We start from the raw sequence: 18785 nt of genomic DNA, 5'->3' as shown, positions 1-18785 counted from the left end.
GTAAGAAGCAAAATTTGGCAGACGACACAATTCAAGGTCTTGGCCCATCATGCAATTATTTGAAGTTTATCATCAATACGGAGCCCGGTGATGTATATAAAAATACTTCAATCCCATTGCCCGCTTCGGTTTGGCATTATGACGAAGATCGACAAACTTATGTACATGAGGTTGACGTTGAAGAGTTCCTTAGAGGGGCGTGCCTCAACATTTCAGTGATCCAAGTCTATATGATGTAAACTTTTCCATCGATATTTTTGTTTTTGGTTTTGTCAACTATAATAGTTTTTGAAATTTTTGCATTATACATTTACTTTGTAGGTGTTTATTCCACGAACACACCTTTGCATTTGACAACTCTCAGATTGGGTTTGTTTGTCCCGAGGCAATGTCAAGCTCTAGAATCAAGGCCAACCCTCAGGCTGCATCAATGTATTTGAAAGTAGTTTTCAATGCTGAAATTGAAAAGGAGAAGAAGGGTGATCCTAACATTACCAAGTGGTTTTTGATCCCATACCATCAAGAGTAAGTGTTAGAGATTGATCGATATTTGGTAAATAGCTATGTTATTGTTATTTTCATGCATAAGGTTGCAATAACATTTACATATAATGCAGAAATCATTGGATTTTGTACGTGTTAGACCTACGTAGAGGTTGTGCGTATATTTTCGACTCTGCGATAGGTTCCAACCGAGAAAATAGTGCATGGGGAATCTTGTGTTTGTAAGTTACTTTCAATTCTTTTTAAGTTATTTCTTTTCGTGCCGAATCAGATTCATGAAGTTTTACTCAACTTCCAGGGCATACCAAGTGTACAAGTTTAATGATGGGATTTGTCCGAATAGAGCGACTATGCAGGGGTTGAAAGGCTTCCATGTAAAGGTATATCATGCTTACTAATTAGCTTTACTTTTTTTTTGGGTAACTACTTGGATATATAATTTATGATTTATCTCCAAATCAGTGTGCTCAACAAGTCGGCGCCCGCGAGTGTGGCTATTACGTTATGAAGTTCATGCATGAAATAGTCACGTTACACCATAACACTGATGAGCGGTTAGATAATGTTCGTTCTTTTACCATATGTTAGTTGAACTACTAATACTAGTACTTTTACGTAGTAGAATTCTTAATTTACAAGTAGCATTACTTATCACGTTACTTATTTCAGGCTTACACTCCAAGAAATGCGCCTTATACCGATGAGGAAATAGATGTGGTTCGTGAGCAATGGGCTAAGTTTTTTACAACCGAGTATTTATTTACTTAGGTTGTTTAGACACAAAGATGGAAGCGTTTATATCTTCATGGATTTGGTAAAGTTCTTTAATTTTTCCATAATTACAAGTCTGCTGGATTTGCTAATTTATTGCTTTGAATACTAATCTGCTGGTCTTGCTGCTGCTGCATGTGAATTCTGATCTGGTGGTCTTTAGAATTTCACTTCCATCTGTGTGTTTCTCCTCTGTTTGCTTCTGTTGCTGCTCTGTATGTTATTGTTTCTGCTTTGCTTCATTTGTTTGCTCGGCACTTGGATTGTGGGGTTCGTTTGCCCCTTAGATACCCTTAAGTTGAATGTGTGTGCAGATGTGCTAGATCTAGTTCACCTTCGAATTGGTTCTTCTAAAAAGGCAGAATGTTGTAGTCTTGTTAGTAACCTAGTGGTCATGTGTGTGGTCAAAATTTGCTGTATACATGTGTGTGGTCAGAATATATACACTTAGACTGCATTCTTACAGTGTTATCTTTCAAAACAACTGCTCAGATGCAACTGTGACGAAGATTCAATGTTTTGGAATTGCTAGATTTGCATAGTTTCTCATGTGGCTTTAGTTTAAGTAAAAACAAGCTTACATTGTATGAGCTAGTAAAAATTGCTGCCAAAAAACTACATATTTTCCCTTTTCTGCTCCTGCTTCTTTATATTTAGCTTCCACAGCTTCTTTCAGCTTCCTTGAAATTGAAACCTTTAAGGGGGAAGCTAGATGTTGTGGTATGTCCTTAACATGACTAATATACATAGTTTTAACTTTCTAAAACTCATTCGAATCTATTTATGCACATTTAAGGCTCATTAGGTCGTTATAGGTCATGTTTAGAGCTAAAATGACATTTCCGCTCCCAACTTTGAACTAAAGAACCTAAGGACTCATTTGATTCTTATTACATGATTAATATGCATAGTTTTAACTTTCTAAAACTCATTCGAATCTATTTATGCACATTTAAGGCTCATTAGGTCGTTATAGGTCATGTTTAGAGCTAAAATGAAATTTCCGCTCCCAACTTTGAACTAAAGAACCTAAGGACTCATTTGATTCTTATTACATGATTAATATGCATAGTTTTAACTTTCTAAAACTCATTCGAATCTATTTATGCACATTTAAGGCTCATTAGGTCGTTATAGGTCATGTTTAGAGCTAAAATGACATTTCCGCTCCCAACTTTGAACTAAAGAACCTAAGGACTCATTTGATTCTTATTACATGATTAATATGCATAGTTTTAACTTTCTAAAACTCATTCGAATCTATTTATGCACATTTAAGGCTCATTAGGTCGTTATAGGTCATGTTTAGAGCTAAAATGACATTTCCGCTCCCAACTTTGAACTAAAGAACCTAAGGACTCATTTGATTCTTATTACATGACTAATATACATAGTTTTAACTTTCTAAAACTCATTCGAATCTATTTATGCACATTTAAGGCTCATTAGGTCGTTATAGGTCATGTTTAGAGCTAAAATGACATTTCCGCTCCCAACTTTGAACTAAAGAACCTAAGGACTCATTTGATTCTTATTACATGATTAATATGCATAGTTTTAACTTTCTAAAACTCATTCGAATCTATTTATGCACATTTAAGGCTCATTAGGTCGTTATAGGTCATGTTTAGAGCTAAAATGACATTTCCGCTCCCAACTTTGAACTAAAGAACCTAAGGACTCATTTGATTCTTATTACATGATTAATATGCATAGTTTTAACTTTCTAAAACTCATTCGAATCTATTTATGCACATTTAAGGCTCATTAGGTCGTTATAGGTCATGTTTAGAGCTAAAATGACATTTCCGCTCCCAACTTTGAACTAAAGAACCTAAGGACTCAGATTCTTATTACATGATTAATATGCATAGTTTTAACTTTCTAAAACTCATTCGAATCTATTTATGCACATTTAAGGCTCATTAGGTCGTTATAGGTCATGTTTAGAGCTAAAATGACATTTCCGCTCCCAACTTTGAACTAAAGAACCTAAGGACTCATTTGATTCTTATTACATGACTAATATACATAGTTTTAACTTTCTAAAACTCATTCGAATCTATTTATGCACATTTAAGGCTCATTGGGTCGTTATAGGTCATGTTTAGAGCTAAAATGACATTTCCGCTCCCAACTTTGAACTAAAGAACCTAAGGACTCATTTGATTCTTATTACATGACTAATATACATAGTTTTAACTTTCTAAAACTTATTCGAATCTATTTATGCACATTTAAGGCTCATTAGGTCGTTATAGGTCATGTTTAGAGCTAAAATGACATTTCCCCTCCCAACTTTGAACTAAAGAACCTAAGGACTCATTTGGTTCTTATTACATGACTAATATACATAGTTTTAACTTTCTAAAACTCATTCGAATCTATTTATGCACATTTAAGGCTCATTAGGTCGTTATAGGTCATGTTTAGAGCTAAAATGACATTTCCGCTCCCAACTTTGAACTAAAGAACCTAAGGACTCATTTGATTCTTATTACATGATTAATATGCATAGTTTTAACTTTCTAAAACTCATTCCAATCTACGTATGCACATTTAAGGCTCATTGGGTCGTTATAGGTCATGTTTAGAGCTAAAATGACATTTCCGCTCCCAACTTTGAACTAAAGAACCTAAGGACTCATTTGATTCTTATTACATGACTAATATACATAGTTTTAACTTTCTTAAACTCATTCGAATCTATTTATGCACATTTAAGGCTCATTAGGTCGTTATAGGTCATGTTTAGAGCTAAAATGACATTTCCGCTCCCAACTTTGAACTAAAGAACCTAAGGACTCATTTGATTCTTATTACATGAATAATATACATAGTTTTAACTTTCTAAAACTCATTCGAATCTATTTATGCACATTTAAGGCTCATTAGGTCGTTATAGGTCAACAACGTACTTAATTATCTCTATAGTCTGCAACTATATCTTTTAATTTTATGCTTCAATGGAATGTAAAGACAATATCGTGAGTGTAAACTTTGGTACTCATATATATTTTCCTTCCATGCAACTTGCAGGCTAGGGATCGAGTCGATTGGAAGAAAGTCAACACGACCTTACTTAAGGTTTGTAATGCATGATCTAAAGGGACCTAAGTGGCTGGATTAGAGACATTTGTTAGATTAGCTCTCTAGCCTTTTGTCTTTAGTTGTTAATATTAGTTGTAATTTGTTAGACTAGCTAGGTGTTTAAAAATTGTAAACATACGTACTATATATACGCTTTAATTTGCTCTGTTGGGTTAATATAAATGAAGTTAATGTAATGATTTATTTATCAAAGATAAGCAGATTCATACCTTTGCTATTTTGGTGTTGATTGGGTACAGGTTTCAATACTCAATGGAGTATATATCTAGTTGTGGTTATTGCCGCCTATTTTATATTTTAAAAGAATTTGGAAAAAAAAAATTAATGTTGTTGAAGGGGGCTTTTAATGTACGCCTCAACAACATATGAAATTATGGCGCCAATGTACTGGTATTGGCGCAAAAATAAGGACCTGTTGAGGGGGGCATTTAAGAAGTGAGCCTCAACAGAGGAGGCTGTTGAGGCGGGCTTCTTAAATGCCCCCCTCAACAGGTCCTCATTTTTCGCTTTTCTGTAGAGGTTGTTGAGGCGGGCTTTTGAAAGCCCCCCACAACAGATCACCTGTTGAGGCGAACAAAGCCCGCCTCAACAGATCACTGAGCTGTTGAAGCTACGTATGTCGCAGCGGGCCTTGTTCGCCTCAATAAACCCAAAATGCCCCCCTCAACAGGTATTTTTTCCACTAGTGGGATTCCTAGAATCCGGAGTATTTGAGATTTAATTGAGTCTTTTAGTGCATATTAACCTTGTGACGGGATGCGTCTGGGCCCGTTACGAACTCTAGGCTCGTTAGGATTTTAATTAATACGTAACTCTTATTTTCGAATCATATTAGGAATAGGATTCTCTCATAATCTCTATCTCATTTAGGATTTATGTTGGAGTGCAACACCTAATTCTGACAGGTTTCTATCTTTTATGACTTGCCACTTTTAACAACTACCATTACGGCAGTTACTATTTTTAGCAGGTTTCCATAAGTAGCAGGTTTCTATAAATAGCAGGTTTCGGGTGAAATGAAAAGGGAAATTGAGATTCATTATTTTACAGGAGATGCGTTGTCAAGTGGAGATTTACGTTTTCATCATCGAACCTTCCCTTACGGGAATAGGGACAAAAGTAGGTGTCTACAGTTAGCCCCCACTTTGACTGAGTCTTGGAGTAAGACGATGGTCAAAGTATTAGACGGAGTGCGTCGCACAAGCCATGGTGACCTGTTTTGGTGAGGGTCTCACGAGCCCCCGAGTGATAACATTTGACTTAAGGGTCATCACTTGAAGTGTCGACATATCTCTCACGTGTCATTGGGATTTGTCAACGGATAGTATAGAAACTTCCTCACTTTGTCATTGGAAGGATCTAAAGGTGCGTAGAAACTCCCTCACTTTGTCATTGGGAGTAGCTACAGATGTTTTCAAAATTAAAGCTATAAAGTGTAATTAGGCCTGGCCAAGCCCAACCACGAGGTAAAAATGTTTTTAAAGATTCTCATTTTTAGGGCTAGCTAAACGAGAAAACCCCCTTGTTTTTATGGGACGTAAAACGAAGAAAATCCAGCACATCGTTCTTTTTTTCTTTTTTTTTTGGAAAAAACGGAAAACCAATCTTTTAATTTTTGAAAAAAGGGAAAACTACTCACATCGCTTTTTTGGAAAAACGGAAAACCAAAAGCTACTCACATCGTTCTTTTTTTTTGGAAAAACGGAAAACCAAAAGCTTCTCACATCGTTCTTTTTTGGGAAAAACGGATAACCAAAAGCTACTCACATCGTTATTTTTTGGAAAAAACGGAAAATCAGAAAAAGTTATCGCTGCAGCGACTAAGGACCTGCGCGGTTAGTGGCGCAGACCCCGCCGGCTAAAGATGGCGAGCCTGTCCGCTAAGGGTGGACACCCCGTCCGATAGAAGTGGACAAATCTGTTTTTGAAATTTGAAAATAAGGACCTACGCGGTTTGTGACGTAGACCCCGCCGGCTGAAGATGGCGAACCTGTCCGCTAAGGGTGGACGCCCCGTCCGATAGAAGTGGACGAGTCTGTTTTGAAGTTTGTTTGCTTTTTTTTTGAAAATAAGGACCTAAGTGGTTTGTGACGTAGACCCCGCCGGCTGAAGATGGCGAGCCTGTTTTTGTTTTGAAGATTTTATATTTTTTTCATTTTTGAAAACTGAGGACCTGCGCGGGTAGTGACGCAGACCCCGCCCGCTGAAGGTGGGCGAGCCCTGTCCGCTGAGGGTGGACGTCCCTGAATTCGTTTTTTCAATTTGGAACTCGCGTGGTTCGTGACGCGATCTTGCCCGCTGAAGATGGGCAAGTTCCTATTTCTTTTGTTCATCGTGATTTCTTTTGAAAATTTCTTTTCTTATTCATTCTCGCAGGAGCGAATTCTTTCGAGGGATGCTCGGATTTAGTTACAACCTGAATGTGGGCTGATAACGTGCTTAGACGGACCATTGTCTTGTGGTCATCATCTTTCATGGTTTTGAGCTAGTTTTTACGGCTCAATTTTGCCACTACTTGGGTCCTTGATTAGGGGACTATGTATAAGTGTCAATGGCGACCTTTGTCTTGAGGTCGTAAACCGGTTTTATTTTTTTAAGACATCCAAACACGGGACTTCGTACAGCATAGTCTGGGAATATTATTTTAACTTTGCATAATATATATTTTCTTTCGAGCCCCCAAGCATTCGTGCTTGGCGGTCAGTTTTTGTCAAAGAGGTTCTTTGGGGATACGCATTTTGTAATGTCCTTGATTGTGTTTGGGATCGTGCTCGTAAGTGCGAGCGATCTTCTTAGTGGTGTGCTACTTTTGACAAGGTCGTGAGGTGCTACTTTCAGTAAGGAAATCGGCAATATTCGAGTCGAATGGATGCGGCAGGGCCCATTAGAAGTTAGGGCCTTTTTTGAGCCTGGGTTCATTTTCGGCGCCCGTGCCTGGGCGTTAAAGATTTCGGCGCCCGACGCTGGGCGCTGAAAATGAATTCTGGCGAGGTTTCTTGATGACACAGTTGGCCTCTTGTTCGTTCGTTTTTCTCTCTCTTGTTTTTCTTCTTTTGAACGCGTTCGTAAATGTTCGATACTTAGAATGATGATATGAATGTGCGAATGAGCGTTCATAGAATGGTCGTTGTGTGCGGTCCATTAATCAGTTTGCTTGAATCATTTTTTTTTTTGAGCAATGACTGATTTTGAATAGTTTGCTTAGAAGCTTGATAGGGTTCAGGCCCATTTACGAGGTGGGCTCAAACATCGTGCCCTTTTGATTGTTCAAACATTTGCTTCGAGATTTTTATTTTGCTATGGTTGTTTCGTAGCTTGGAGCCCCCAAGTATGCATGTTGGGATGCTTCCTTTTGGCGTACGATTTTTGTAGGTTCTTTCGAGAAAGATGCCTTGGGGTTCCGCTCGTGTAGGTGCGAGCTATCCCTTTCGTGGTAGGTAATATTTTGCTACCTTTAATCCTTAATGTAGAAGTCGTGTGGCTTGCATTTTGAATTTGGGCGATAAGTAGTCTTTGCCTCTTTTACACATGCTCTTTGGTCGTGCCTACATTAGTGCAATATGCCTTACTCTACTTTTAGACTTGTACCGTGGGACGGTTGAACTTATGGTGCGACGTAGGCTTGTGTGGCCTAACGGCGTGTCTTAGAACATTCCTCCAGGTGTTGGGAAATTATTATTTTTTGCATTGGAGTACTTCATCATGCCTCGTTCAGGTGTTCGAATAAGTGTAGCATCTTCTGCGTGGGTTTGCACGGCTTATTACTTCGTTCAATGCGAGGATTCATAGGTGTTTCTTCCCTTTTTTTTTATCTGGGAAAAACTTGGCTAGCAGAAAGATTCAGCGCCCAGGCTGGGGCGTTAAAGATATCGGCGCCCAGCTCTGGGCGTTGAAAATGATTTCTGAGTATATTTTGACAGTTCTTATCCTTAATTTTTTTTCTTTCGCTTTTCCTTTGGAACGAGGTAGACTGTGTAACGGGCGCTTGTAGGGCGAGCGTTATGTGCAGTAGTTTGATCGGAGTGTTGGTGACTCGCGATTTTCAGTTACCCTTGTTAGTGGGGTGACTTTATGTATTCTAAGTAGTGTTTAGAATTTGGGAGGGGTTGTAGCCATTCTAAGGTTCGTTTTACATGATCAAACCTTAGGATTGTGCCCCTATGACGTATGTATAGCATTAGCGTCGAGAATTTGCGATAAAATCGTCATTTCGAGCATTTTTAGAGTGTTTTTCTCAAGCCCCCAACTGTAGCTACGGGATTGGCTTGGTGCTATAATGCTTGGCATACGCTTTTATGCATTCATGGTGACATGGATCACGAATAGTTTGAACCAGACTCGTTTTAGTGCGAGGTACGTTTGAGTAGTGATTTTGCTACTTCTCTTGTAAATGTCGTATTGTGCGACATTGCCATGGTCAAGGTAGTCACATGTTGTAATATGCTTTGACCAAAAGCTAGGTGCCTTTCTTTACCGATAACCATATTTAGAAATCTTTTGACTCACTTGCAACATCGAGATAAATGCATACTTAGACTAAACCATCGACACTTTATTATGTTCGAAGAAGTCTTTGAAAATTATTTAAAATTCGAGTCCTACTGTGTACAATCCGAGGTGTCCTAAGTAAGTTTGACTTATAGAAGGGTTCGTACAGGATTACATGAGTGAATCAAAATACTGTTACGATTTTTGGAATGCTGTCTAAGGATTTGCTGGAAGCCAAGGTGCAGGCGTCAAGATATACTTGTGCCCGTTTGGCATATGCTTTAGGCTTTTAGGGCCACCATTTCCAGAATTGCGGGAATATAAACTGTTTTCAAATCGACTTAGATTTACTTGGTGTATGTCTGCACAAAAGGTCAAGGTATACCTAGTTCTTTCCCTAGCTCTTTCATTTCAATTTTTAGCCCCTAGTTGTTGTTATGTCTTCCCATGATGCTTTCAGATTTCGATTTTAGATGCCCATGTCATATGTCTGAGTAGAGTGAGCCTTGGTTAAGTGTCAAGTCCTATTGACAATGTCTGATTTTTTTCGAAGGGGATTCGCAAGCATTTGAGTTACCATGAACGGGTGCCCTGAGTTCGAAGGAACGATGGGGCGATGCCGTAGAATAATCCTCTTTATTGCAAGCTTACTGCCTTTACTACTTGTCGGCGACTATGACTGTGTCTAGGGGTGAAAGAAGGTCTTTAAGCGAACGACCATGTCTAGTGGTGAAAGAAGGTCTTTAAGTGAGTTAGTTCGCTTTTAGGGAGGGTCAAGTCGAGTACTTTAGAGGTCATGGACGCTTGCGCTAGCCCCCATTCGATTGAGGCAAAGCGATCTTTTGAGTCTTGGCTAAGTGCCTAGGAGTGTGAGTGCTCCTCCTGGCAAGGGTATGTGCCCTTATTATTTTTCGATGTGTGCTCGTTTTGGCATTTTGGTGACTTGGATTCTTCCTTTGACTTTTCTTTCGACTTGGGTTGCAAGTAATTAAATTTCAATAAGGGACTTCTATTCTTTATTCTTGTTTTTCTATAGGCTTTAATATTTTTGCAAATTGGTTGGACCGAATCATGGATGGTCATTATGCTAATGGTTGTGCAAGAGCAGGTTTGTGCTTTGGAAATAATGGGTATGACGCACGTGTCAATGACCGTGCGTGGTTTGCAGCTGACAACAAGTTCAGGAACAAGAGTTGAGGTAATGGTTTCTTGGGTTATGGCAATGAGAACATGGATGGGTTAAATGTGCTGAACAGGGGCCCCAGAGCGAAGGCGTCTAAGATCATAAGGATTGGAAAGGGTAGACATCGTAGAATTTTATGATTTGGATTGGTTGACTCAATTCTTTTCCTTCGTTTACTTGGGTAAATGTTGCACTTTGGGAGGTACGGGATAAGTATTCCATGGCTCGCGCTTTTCGCTCTCCCTTTTCTCTTTCTATTTTTTCCTTTTGCTTGGGATTTTCTCCCCAACATAAATCCTTCAATCAATTTTTTATTTATTTGGGCTAAAAGGTAGATGGTTGTGGTCTTTGAGTCACGAGGCGAGACTGAGTGAGCCTCGTCTGGCAGGCCTATAGTGGACCTTTAATTTTAGTAGGGCGTAGGGTGGACCTTTAGCTTTAGTAGGCCTAGGGTGGACCTTTAAATTGTCTTACTTTGCAAGCGTATTTAGTCGTTTCTTAAAATGTGCAAATAGCGTAGATTCAAAATGTTGTTTTTACCTTATTGAATTTTAACGAAAGAATTACATCGAAAATAATTTTTTGCTTCTTTTCAGATTCCAGTTTCTGGGATTTAATTGGAAGTTGTGATTTAGACTCAAACTTTCATTAATCTTTCTGATAATAACCCGTGTATGAATACAAGGAGGTGGCCTAGACTCAAAATAACGACATGGCGTAAGCCTATAATACTTGACCAAGCGACTCTCAGACTTAGGCTAATTGGACCATAACTTTCGTTGGTTGACACTTTAGATTTTAACCTTTGGGTGTTCATTTGTCATGCGCCATTTTGCTTAATGTTGGCAAGGTAGTAAATTGGGGAGATCGAATTTTTATTTTTGCAAGACTAGAATCATTAGTGCGGCTTCTCTCTTAGTGTGTATTGCTTTACCCCAATGGTAGCCTTATGGTATGCCGATTTGGGTATTTTCATGGTTGGTCATGTTGCATTCATGGAAAATCTTTTAGTCCGTACTTAGTAGTATTTCAAGGAGCGAGTGACTCGAGAGGACTATGATAGTCGTGACCCAATGTGATCATAAGCCTTGAGGCCATTAATTTTTTGCTAAAGGTATTGACACCTTAGGTTCACTTTGGGGGTTGTGCGACTATGGGGGAATGATTTTCAGAATGTGACCGTTTCCATTTTGCAAATACATAACATATTCTTTTTATGGGTGAGAGAGAGTATTGAGGCCGTAGACTCTTAGCAAGGGATGACAATTACATATGGGTGCTTATTGATTTAAATGTTAGGAAGGGAGACTCAATATGGTTTAACCTTTTGACTTGCAGAACGACACCAAGCATTAGGACCGATTCTATGGATAAGACAACTAAGACTTAGGATTTAGATTGTACTTTGGCATAGCCTAGTCTAGACTCGGATTTACTTATTTTTCATTTGAACATTTATTTTTTTCTTGAAGACTTTATTCGAACATCATTTTTTGAATACTTTGCCCATGTGACATTCAAGGTCGTTTAATTAGCATGCTCGGTTTTGGTGCCGAGCATTATCGTCGTAGGAAGCCTAACAACGACACAAAGAGTTATTTATTATTATTATTTTTAGTCGCTTTTAGAATCGAGTGCCTTTTCATACGCCCTCGCAGCAAAAAAATTTCGAAAGTTTTTTTTTTGCTACGTATTTTTTATGCGCGGGCACCGAGGCTGTTGTGCCTGACCAGAAGGCCAAGCAGCAACTTCAGCGCCCAGTGTAGGGCGTGAGAAATTCTGGCGCCCAGTCAGGGGCGTTGAAAATGCGTCCCTGGCTGGTCCTCGTTTTCTGTTTGCGTCTACCTTTTTGTTTATGCGACTTTGATTTTGCGTGCTTGCCTAATAACGTCCTTTACGCGTAGTGCAGCGTCCGTGGGATTCGTTACGGGCCATCCCGGAGCGTCGCTTATTTTTGTGGCGATCGTTCGGGTTTGCGGAACACGTATTTTGGTATAACTCTTTGGCCAATTGGTTTATGAATGTTTGGGCAATTTTCAAGGTCGTTGGTTTTTCTAGGATAGTTTGTCACACACGATCATATATTTCGCTACACATAACTAACATTCCATCATGAGGCAATAATAATATGTCATGTAGTTTATGATAGGCTTCTATGGGTAGTTATTTGCGCCTGGCTTGGTACCGCTTCTATCGCAGATCCACCACATGCCCCGGTCGGGGTAGTGCTTTCAACAGACGAATTTCGTCCCAGAAGGCCAACCCGCAAGTGCAAGCCAAGGGGGCATGCAGGAGAGAGGGACCTAGTGGGCGAGCGATTGGGTTTGGGACGGGTGTACTACTAGCGAAAGTGCCGAGTGGACAACATTCGAAGCGTATGCACCCCCCGGTTGGCGATGGGTATCCTTAGTCCCAACTCCCGAGATGAAACACCAAGGGAGCCAAGATTCGTTATGCGGTTCTGCCCGTTCACATTAATATGCTGATTTTCAGGTCGTCCCAACTTGATGGGGAAACAAACGCGGGGTAGGATCGTTTCACCCTTAGGCTATTTTGATTACCTACAAGCACGAGTATTTCCTTCACTTTCCCCAGTGGAGTCGCCACTATGAGGGGGTCGAAAAAGCACGAGGCTAATACGTGACCTCGTCCCTCGTGGGTGTGACGCTTCTTTTTGTCAAATCAAGTGTAATTGGATTTCCTGTGAGTTTACACCCAATTGACTAGTAATATAAGAGTCGCCATTCAGTTTTTAACGACAATGAGAAAAACTGACAAAACCTGGTTATCGTGACATAAAGGGAGTGCAATTATGTTTGACCACGACGGCCGTAGGTTCCCTTGTGATCCCTGGTGGTGGGGATCGCTCAACGTACACCCGCATGGTAGAGATTGAGGGTTCGGGGGACTGTAACTACCGAGAGGAGTACTCCCTCTTCGATAACTCCAGAGGCAGGATATCCTTACTAGCTCAGCATAAATAATTGAAGGGACATGCGTTAACTATTAAACTAATCTGAGTTGATTTTAACAATATGCAACATATAGTACTAGATCGAGCGCGATTATCTGATTTAGATTGTTTTAAGGAACCTAGCATGATAATCCAATTTCCCAAAAATATCATATTTATTAAGCGTGATCGAACAATCAGATTTAGTTAGTTTAACAGTTAATAAAAGGGCGAGGAAAGCAATTAAATCATAGAAAATGGACACATTACGACGCACCCTTGAGAGGTGCGTCACAGTTCTCAGAAAACTAACCACTTTGACTTTGCTACTTCTCCTTTTATTTAACGAATCTCAAATTATGGGACGGGATACGTTCTGTTCGATTTATGGATCGATTGCGATAGAACGCGTGATTGGTTTTGCAGCGTGAGGCTTAGGCTTAGGGGTTCAGAGTCAATACTCAGAAATATAATTGTTTGTTGTGTGTGTCCTTTTCACGTCGAACTTAAGGCCCTATTTATAGAAAAGAGTTCGTGGAAAGATAGAATTGTAGAACTCTAATCCACGAGGAATTAGGAAAAAACACGTACCAGGTATTTTCAGCGCCCAGGCCCGGAGTATTTGAGATTTAATTGAGTCTTTTAGTGCATATTAACCTTGTGACGGGATGCGTCTGGGCCCGTTACGAACTCTAGGCTCGTTAGGATTTTAATTAATACGTAACTCTTATTTTCGAATCATATTAGGAATAGGATTCTCTCATAATCTCTATCTCATTTAGGATTTATGTTGGAGTGCAACACCTAATTCTGACAGGTTTCTATCTTTTATGACTTGCCACTTTTAACAACTACCATTACAGCAGTTACTATTTTTAGCAGGTTTCCATAAATAGCAGGTTTCTATAAATAGCAGGTTTCGGGTGAAATGAAAAGGGGAATTTAGATTCGTTATTTTATAGGAGATGCGTTGTCAAGTGGAGATTTACGTTTTCATCATCGAACCTTCCCTTTCGGGAATGGGGACAAAAGTAGGTGTCTACACCACCCGCCGAGCAACGGGCAAGCCGAAGCTGCAAACAAACAGATACTCATAGCCCTTAAGAAAAAGCTGGATGAATTCAAGGGCAAATGGGCGGATACAGTCCCCGAAGTTCTATGGGGTAATCGAACGACGGTAAAAGAAGCAACAGGAGAAAGCCCTTTCAAACTATGCTTCGGATCAGAAGCAGTCATACCGGCTGAAGTAGCACTACCCACCTTCCGCATCCAGCATTACGAAGAACAAGAAAACGACAGCTTACTCAGGCACCAGCTAGACTTCTTGCTAGAGGTTAGATTGCAAGCTGAAATTAAGTCGGCAGCATACAAGAACAGAATGAGCAGGGCCTACAACAAGCGGGTAAAACATAGGAAACTGGAAGTAGGCGACCTTGTACTCCGCAGGACGGCAGCAACCGGCAAGGCTCAAAAGCAGGGCAAACTGACTGCAAATTGGGAAGGGCCTTACCAAATATGGGAAGAAGTAGTAGCTGGATCATACAGACTGATGGAGATGGATGGTACACCACTGAAGAACTCATGGAACGCAGATACCTTAAGAAAATTCCATGCATGAAGTTGTACGAAAACATAATGTAACAGGGCCGACAGAGCCATATTTTGAAATCTAATATATAAACTGCAAGTATATTCAAGGTAAATTAGACATGGCATTAAAAACAAAAGTTTGAGCACATTGGCTCAGTCAGCAATGATGCAAGATACGATATAAACGAAAGCAAAAGGTTGAGCACATTGGCTCAGTCAGCAATGATGCAAGATACAATATAAGCGAAAGCAAAAGGTTGAGCACATTGGCTCAGTCAGCAATGATGCAAGATACGATATAAACGAAAGCAAAAGGTTGAGCACATTGGCTCAATCAGCAATGATGCAAGATACGATATAAATGAAAGCAAAAGGTTGAGCATATTGGCTCAGTCAGCAATGATGTAAGATACGATATAAACGAAAGCAAAAGGTTGAGCACATTGTCTCAGTCAGCAATGATGCAAGATACGATATAAACAAAAGCAAAAGGTTGATCACATTGACTCAGTCAGCAATGATGCAAGATATGATATAAATAAAAGCAAAAGGTTGAGCACATTGGCTCAGTTAGCAATGATGCGAGATACGATATAATTAAGTCTGATAATTGAGCACATTGGCTCAGTCAGCAATGAGGCAAGATAGAGCACAACACAATAGTTGGAAAAATCCAATACGTAACAAGTTGAATGAAATACGACATCAATCAAACAAACGAGTAATACATTAAATGCATCACACAAAAGTTGAGAAATACAGAGATGACAGCCACCACCCAAAGATAGCAAAATGCGGAGTGAGTAGCTGTTTAACGGCACAAACATACGCCACAAACGGCGCAGTCAAGACGAACACAACATTCTTGAAACACTAATACGCAACAAAAGGCGAGTGCCACAACAGCTAAAAAGAAGCAAAAGAAATTGTTTACAAATTACATCCGCCAATAACATTCACAAAACTACCAACAGATATTAACAAGTACGAGGCCTGAAAAAACTGTTGGAAGAGCCACAGGAAGAGCCTGGTGATGACTGCCAAGACCGTCAAGTTGAGCCGTCTGCATCGCTCCAATAAGCAGACTCAGGAATCTCCCTATTAGGTAGAAGGCGAGGGTCAGCATTCTGAATAACCATGTCATGAAAAGTTTGGGTCTCCAGGCCAGGAGCCTTCTCATGATCCCCCTTTTCATAGGCCGTCTCAACCTTTTGCCAGTCAGCGCCTTTCAGCTTTAAAGCCTTAACCGCACAGCAATGGGCAGCAGTCCATCCACCATTGTAACGCCCCTTCATCTCCTCGCAGTAAAAGTCAGACTTCATGAACCTCTGCACGGCCTTCAGTGCAACAGCTTTTCGACCCTCCCTGGCAGCCTTCTCAACCTCCCGAGCAGATTTCAGCGCAGCATCTAACTTCACCTGCAACTCAGCTGATTTCGTCTTCTCTTCCTCCAACTTGGCTGGAAGAAGTTCCAAGTCGGCCTTCCTGTTGCCTGCAGCAACAACATCTAGCTCAAGTTGCGCAATCTTCTCCCGGTATTTACCTTCAGTCTTGACAGATTCTTCAAGGTCACCCTGAAGTTTATCTTTTTCAGCTTGTGATCGTTTTAAACGACGTTGATAACTCCGATAGCACTCCACAAGCTCGGTCGCACACTGCGACGCCTAAGGAAGAGAATGTTTGGAATAAGAAGTAAGAGAACGTTTGAAACCAAGAGTAAATACAAAAAGCCAGCAATTAACACAACTACAAAAAGAGATACGTACCGAATACAAGTCATGCATCAGCTAGGCAGCCGGCGTCTCAATCTCTTGCGGCACACCGTCGGCAGGAGTGACAACATGACGTAGGGACCGATAACCCAAGGTGCCCCCATCCTTTGGACGGTCAAACAGAATGGACTCGCCTCTTAACACATCAACAGACGGCTGCCAGTGTTCGTTATTATGACCAGGAGGGAAGGCGAGGCCGGCTAAAGTATCGGGAGACAGAGCAACCGTCTTATCCTCAATATAATCGCCAGATCGAACTATAACACCATACTTCGAGGCCGAACTGGCAGATCTGTTTATACTCGGACTGTGCCTCGAAACGGGCAGGGGAGGACCGGACGGCTCCATTATCAGATCACTCAACACCTGCTTCCAGTTAAGTTTAGCCATCAGATCAACTTCTACAATCTCGACAGACGGAGCAGGCTTCTCCGAAGTTTGCACAGGTTTATCAACGCTGGCATACACATCCTTCACTTTCTCCTGAGCCGTCTTCTCAGCAGCATTTTTGTACCGTTTGGGGGAACTGGTGTTTGTCTGAAGAGAAGACCTTGAAGGAAATAATGCCCTTGGTCCAAGTATGCATTCAATGTTAAGTCTAATAAATGCGTTTCAGTATTAATTAACAAGTTAATAATTCAGTGAGATCAAGTGAGCTGAATGCCTGGCTAGAGGCCGCTTCAGTTCAAGTGGAATTAATGATATTAATCCACAGCTTACTCTTGACTGAACCCGTAGGGTCACACAAATAGTACGTAAACGGATCAAGTATTTAATGGCATTAAATACTCCATCTATGGATATTCGGAATCGACGGATCTTGGTTTCAGTGGGAGCTGAGATCGTCACAGGCAAGAAAAGAATACTCCGGAAACGATGATATTGCCGGAAACGGAAATTTGGATCGTATCGGAAATATAAATATTATCCAAGTCGTAGATGTTGCCGGAAACGGAAACATGGTACGTATCGGAAAATATTATCGGAAATAGAAATATTGCCGAAATCGGAAATATTGCCGGAAACGGAAATATTGTCTGAATCGGAAATATTATCGGAATCGGAAAATAATTCCGGTAACGGAAATATTAAATATTTGTTCGAAACGGAAATTAATTCCGGAATCGGAAATGTTAAATATTGTTCGTATCGGAAATGAATTCCGGAATCGGAAAATTAATCGGAAGCGCGTCGTACGAATTAGCATCGGACGAGCTTGCTAGACGAAGGCCCAGCACGAAGCCAGGCCCATGTCCAGCAAGGAAACGCGCGCCACAACACGCCAGCCCAAGGCTGCGCCAGGCCCACCGCAAGGCAGGCCCAGCGCGCGCCCAAGGCTGCGGCAGTCGTGGGCTGCGATGCTCGGGCTGTGCGCGCGCGCGCATGGCGCCCCTCGTGGGCTGCTGTGCGTGCGTGGGTGTTTGTGTTCACATACGAAACCTAAAACGTACAGGATTCGTTTAATGATTAAATTCCTAATCCTATTTGATAAATTAATTAAATAAGAGTTTCATTAGGATTCTAATTTAATTAATTCGTATCCTAATAGTATTCCAATTCTCTTTCCATACCCCTATAAATATGTGGCCTGGGTTCACAATTTATAACAAGTATTCAAGTATTCAAAGTGAGTTTTTGAGACAAAAATTCAGTCACATTCCTTGCCTAAAAGTGCCGAAATTATTAGTACCTTAACGGCGATTCTAGTTGGTCAATCTTAAGGCGGATCCGGACGTGCTGTGGACTATCTACGGAGGGACGACACTTGGAGTCCTAAAGACTTGTTCTTGTTCGGTTCGGGCGCAGCTAGGGAAGGCACGCAACAAAGAGTATGCATCTAAACTATGCTATATGATTATGTGTAAATAATATGTATTCCTGGCTAAATGGTTTTTCCGCATGATTTATGAATTGTCATATGTATCATAACCTAACAGTGGTATCACGAGCCTCTTATTATTTTCATAATCTAAATTGCATGAACATGGTTAAATATTACAAATTTGCAAGAATTAAAAGGGGTGATTAATTTTCGTAATTGTTAATTAATTGCAAATTGCGTTTATTTAATTATACGTACGCAGTTTTTCGGCAGTTTCTTCGTTACTCATCCAAATCGAGTGATTTTTGTGTCAATTCCGCATGTAAAAGGCATTCTAAAATTTTGACAAAAAAAGTATTTTTCTGCCGAACCCAGAATTCTCAAATTCGAAGCCTAACTATGACTTTTCGAAGGTTTTAGTTTTTCGAATGCAAAATTTTGTAAATTTAAGATGTTAAATTAAATATTTGCGATTCTTGTTGATAAATCTTGAATTTTTGATTGACCTACTGTATATGTTTAACAAGTTTGAATGCCTAGCCTTGTTAATTATGCAATCTAATTTGTAATTATGATTAATTTGTTGAAAAT

The 18785-nt window shown here is 40.3% G+C and overlaps 1 protein-coding gene across 5 annotated transcripts; it reads left to right on the top strand.

Annotated features, from left to right (window-relative positions):
- The first annotated feature begins 142 nt into the window (after positions 1–142).
- LOC130469133 (uncharacterized) lies at positions 143–4337 on the top strand. Of its 5 annotated transcripts, XM_056838098.1 has the most exons (7): positions 149–235; positions 322–525; positions 618–725; positions 803–884; positions 967–1068; positions 1174–1318; positions 4320–4337. In XM_056838098.1, exons 1-6 carry the CDS (start codon positions 231–233, stop codon positions 1270–1272), a joined length of 600 nt encoding a protein of 199 aa, XP_056694076.1. In that variant the 5' UTR covers positions 149–230; the 3' UTR covers positions 1273–1318; positions 4320–4337. The 5 variants fall into 5 exon arrangements, 4 of the variants coding, with proteins under 4 accessions (XP_056694076.1, XP_056694077.1, XP_056694074.1 ...); XR_008929508.1 differs by lacking the exon at positions 4320–4337 and having other exon boundaries at positions 143–235; positions 644–725; positions 1174–1387; XM_056838099.1 differs by lacking the exon at positions 4320–4337 and having other exon boundaries at positions 967–1058; positions 1174–1387.
- Positions 4338–18785: the final 14448 nt, after the last annotated feature.

The sequence above is a fragment of the Spinacia oleracea genome, chromosome 3 (assembly GCF_020520425.1).
Source record: "Spinacia oleracea cultivar Varoflay chromosome 3, BTI_SOV_V1, whole genome shotgun sequence".
NCBI classification, from domain to species: domain Eukaryota; kingdom Viridiplantae; phylum Streptophyta; class Magnoliopsida; order Caryophyllales; family Amaranthaceae; genus Spinacia; species Spinacia oleracea.
Note: the sequence above shows the minus strand (reverse complement) of the source record. Positions and strands in the feature narration are given on the sequence as shown.